Below are 2,827 nucleotides of genomic sequence, written 5' to 3' on the forward strand. Positions count from 1 at the left end.
TAGAAGTCGTATAGAAATTAAAGCGGCCATATTTGTTTTATTATTTCTAGATGTAATTAAAATGGATACTAACTAGCTCTAAGATTTCTTACATTTTTAATGATATTTTTGACCCTAGTCGGTCATTTGTGTTTGTTGAACAAAGCCATGTGTGTTTGAGGGCCTGGCCAGTGACACACAGTCAGTGAGTTAGGCAGCTGCGTCGACTCGGCCTGGTCTGCGTCCCATCCAGAAGCACTAGTTGACAGAATAGTGTTTTAGGTAAGACTTTCATAAAACTTTGCTTCACCCTACACTAGGACCCAGGATACTAGATTTGTTTTCTTTCTTTTTTTTTTTTTAATTTTTTTTTTAACGTTTTTATTTATTTCTAGGAGAGAGAGAGAGACAGCATGAGCAGGGGAGGGTCAGAGAGAGAGGGAGTCACAGACTGAAACAGGCTCCAGGCTCTGAGCTGGCAGTCAGCACAGAGCCCGACGCGGGGCTCGAACCCACGAACCGCGAGATCATGACCTAAGCGAAAGTCGGACGCTTAACCAACTAAGCCACCCAGGCGCCCCTAGATTTGTTTTCTTTTATCTTATGTTAGTTTTTGGCAAGGATATCTGTTTTCACTTCCCATTTGTGGCATTCATTCAGAGTTATATTTATGGAGCACCATAATCTGTGCAAATGATGTGTTCTTGGTGAAGTCATTTAACCTCACTGGGCTTCAGTTGATTCAACACTCTGTCTTTATTCCTTAACTGCAGAGTAGGGTTTCTTATATTCTGAGGAGCTGCCTGGGGGACTAGGGTATGGGGGGACAGGAGGAGGCTGGATAGAGCCCGAATACCCTGGTGAAGTGGGGGCAGGCTCCGCTCCAACTAACCTTGGCCTCCACCACTCCAGCGCACCTGCACTTGTATACATCTCATCTGTCCACAGAGGTTCCTTCACCAGTTGTCTTTTCTCCTTAACTGTGGCCTTCTGGCCTTCTTTTCATTTATGCCCTGACCCTTTTATATCCTAGATTCAGAGGATAATTTCTGAATTTCCATAGTCCTAAATAGAGAATATTGGTGAGATATTATTCCAGAACAGAGGGAGAGAAAGGGGAAAAAATGGATAAAAAAGTACTTTGGAGAGAGGAAAGAAGAAAAAATATTTGAGGAGAAAGAAATGGAGCAAGAAGGAAAAAAGAATGAAAAACACATATAATGAAGGAAAATGATGTTATTTGCCAACCTAAGTTACATCACCTATTTTTATAATCATCCCTTAATGACCTATGTATATCAGTTTAACTTTAGTGAGCCTAGAATTTTACTTTTCATGAAATTTTGTGTGTATATGTGCCTGGCTCAGTTGCTTAATTTTTCTGTATTTCCTTATCTATCACTTGATTTGGGATGAGAATAAAAGTTCATGTATTAAGAATTTCTATTCTGATATGATTTAAAAATAGATTACTCTTCTTTAATCTACCTTAATGTTTGAGAAAAATGAGAAGCTAGTCTGTTTTACTGCTAGAAATGAAATAACATCTACATTTTTTGAAGTAGACATGCACATATCTACCTGAAATTTGTGGTTTTAATCTTTTTTTTTTTTTTAAGGAGCTGATGCTACACACATGGATGGTGATCAAATTGTTGTGGAAGTACAAGAGACTGTTTTTGTTTCAGATGTTGTGGATTCAGACATAACTGTGCATAACTTTGTTCCTGATGACCCAGACTCCGTTGTAATCCAAGATGTTATTGAGGATGTTGTGATAGAAGATGTTCACTGCCCCGATATCATGGAAGAAGCAGATGTATCTGAAACGGTCATCATTCCTGAGCAAGTGCTGGACTCAGATGTAACCGAAGAAGTTTCTTTAGCACATTGCACGGTCCCAGATGATGTTTTGGCTTCCGACATTACTTCCGCCTCAATGTCTATGCCAGAACACGTCTTAACGAGTGAATCCCTACACGTGTCTGATGTTGGACATGTTGAACATGTCGTTCATGATAGTGTAGTAGAAGCAGAAATTGTCACCGATCCTCTGACAACGGATGTCGTTTCAGAAGAAGTACTGGTAGCAGATTGTGCCTCTGAAGCAGTCATAGATGCCAATGGGATCCCTGTGGATCAGCAAGATGATGACAAAAGCAACTGTGAGGACTACCTTATGATTTCCTGTAAGTCTTGGGGTACAGTGATTGTCAAAGGTATTTTGAAGGCTGTCTTTCCTAACTTACATCAGGGGTGAAATTTTCTTGACTTCTATAAAATTGAAGTAAATCTTATAGACCTACCTGCATTGTTGTTTCATTTTGGAGCCTGTAAGATAACTCAAAATTAAGAGAAGTGAAATGATACAGAGTAAAGAGTCATTTCTCTGTAAGGACACAATAGAAAGGTGAGATTTCTTCAGTCTAAAAAGAAAAGGACGGAAAGGAGTAGAACTGAACTTTCTGAAATCATGAAGGATGTGATTAGGCTGTTATGAGCCTTTATTCGAATTAGGAATCCTCTTGACACTTTTTAAAAGGAGTTCAGCTTGGGAAAACATGTATAACCAAACTGCTTTAGTNTTGTATATGGATGGATAGTACTACTTATGTACTTACTCTACTTACCTGTAAAATGCCACTTATGTAACAGATAGCATGGAAAAGAGCTCTGGCATAGTATTGAAACATGATTTCAAGTATGATGGACTCATGGTAAGTTATCCAAGAAAAGTAAAGTATTTTGGAACACACTTAGACATTTTTAACCTAACTTCTGGAAGGATAGCTATATCTTACAACATATATCTTGGTGCCATTTTCAGACAGAAAACCCAGAGTTGGAT

At 38.9% G+C, this 2,827-nt stretch overlaps 1 protein-coding gene across 1 annotated transcript in view; it reads left to right on the forward strand.

Annotated features, from left to right (window-relative positions):
* The window catches only part of LOC144231556 (zinc finger X-chromosomal protein-like), a 42,261-nt gene that overhangs the window by 17,255 nt on the left and 22,179 nt on the right, over window positions 1–2,827 (forward strand). The window contains exon 3 of the mRNA XM_077764051.1: window positions 1,599–2,168. Within this exon, the coding sequence (XP_077620177.1) occupies window positions 1,599–2,168 (570 nt within the window). The remainder of the gene's footprint in view (window positions 1–1,598; window positions 2,169–2,827) is intronic.

This window comes from Crocuta crocuta, unplaced genomic scaffold (genome assembly GCF_008692635.1).
Source record: "Crocuta crocuta isolate KB4526 unplaced genomic scaffold, BGI_CrCroc_1.0 scaffold2257, whole genome shotgun sequence".
Taxonomy (NCBI): domain Eukaryota; kingdom Metazoa; phylum Chordata; class Mammalia; order Carnivora; family Hyaenidae; genus Crocuta; species Crocuta crocuta.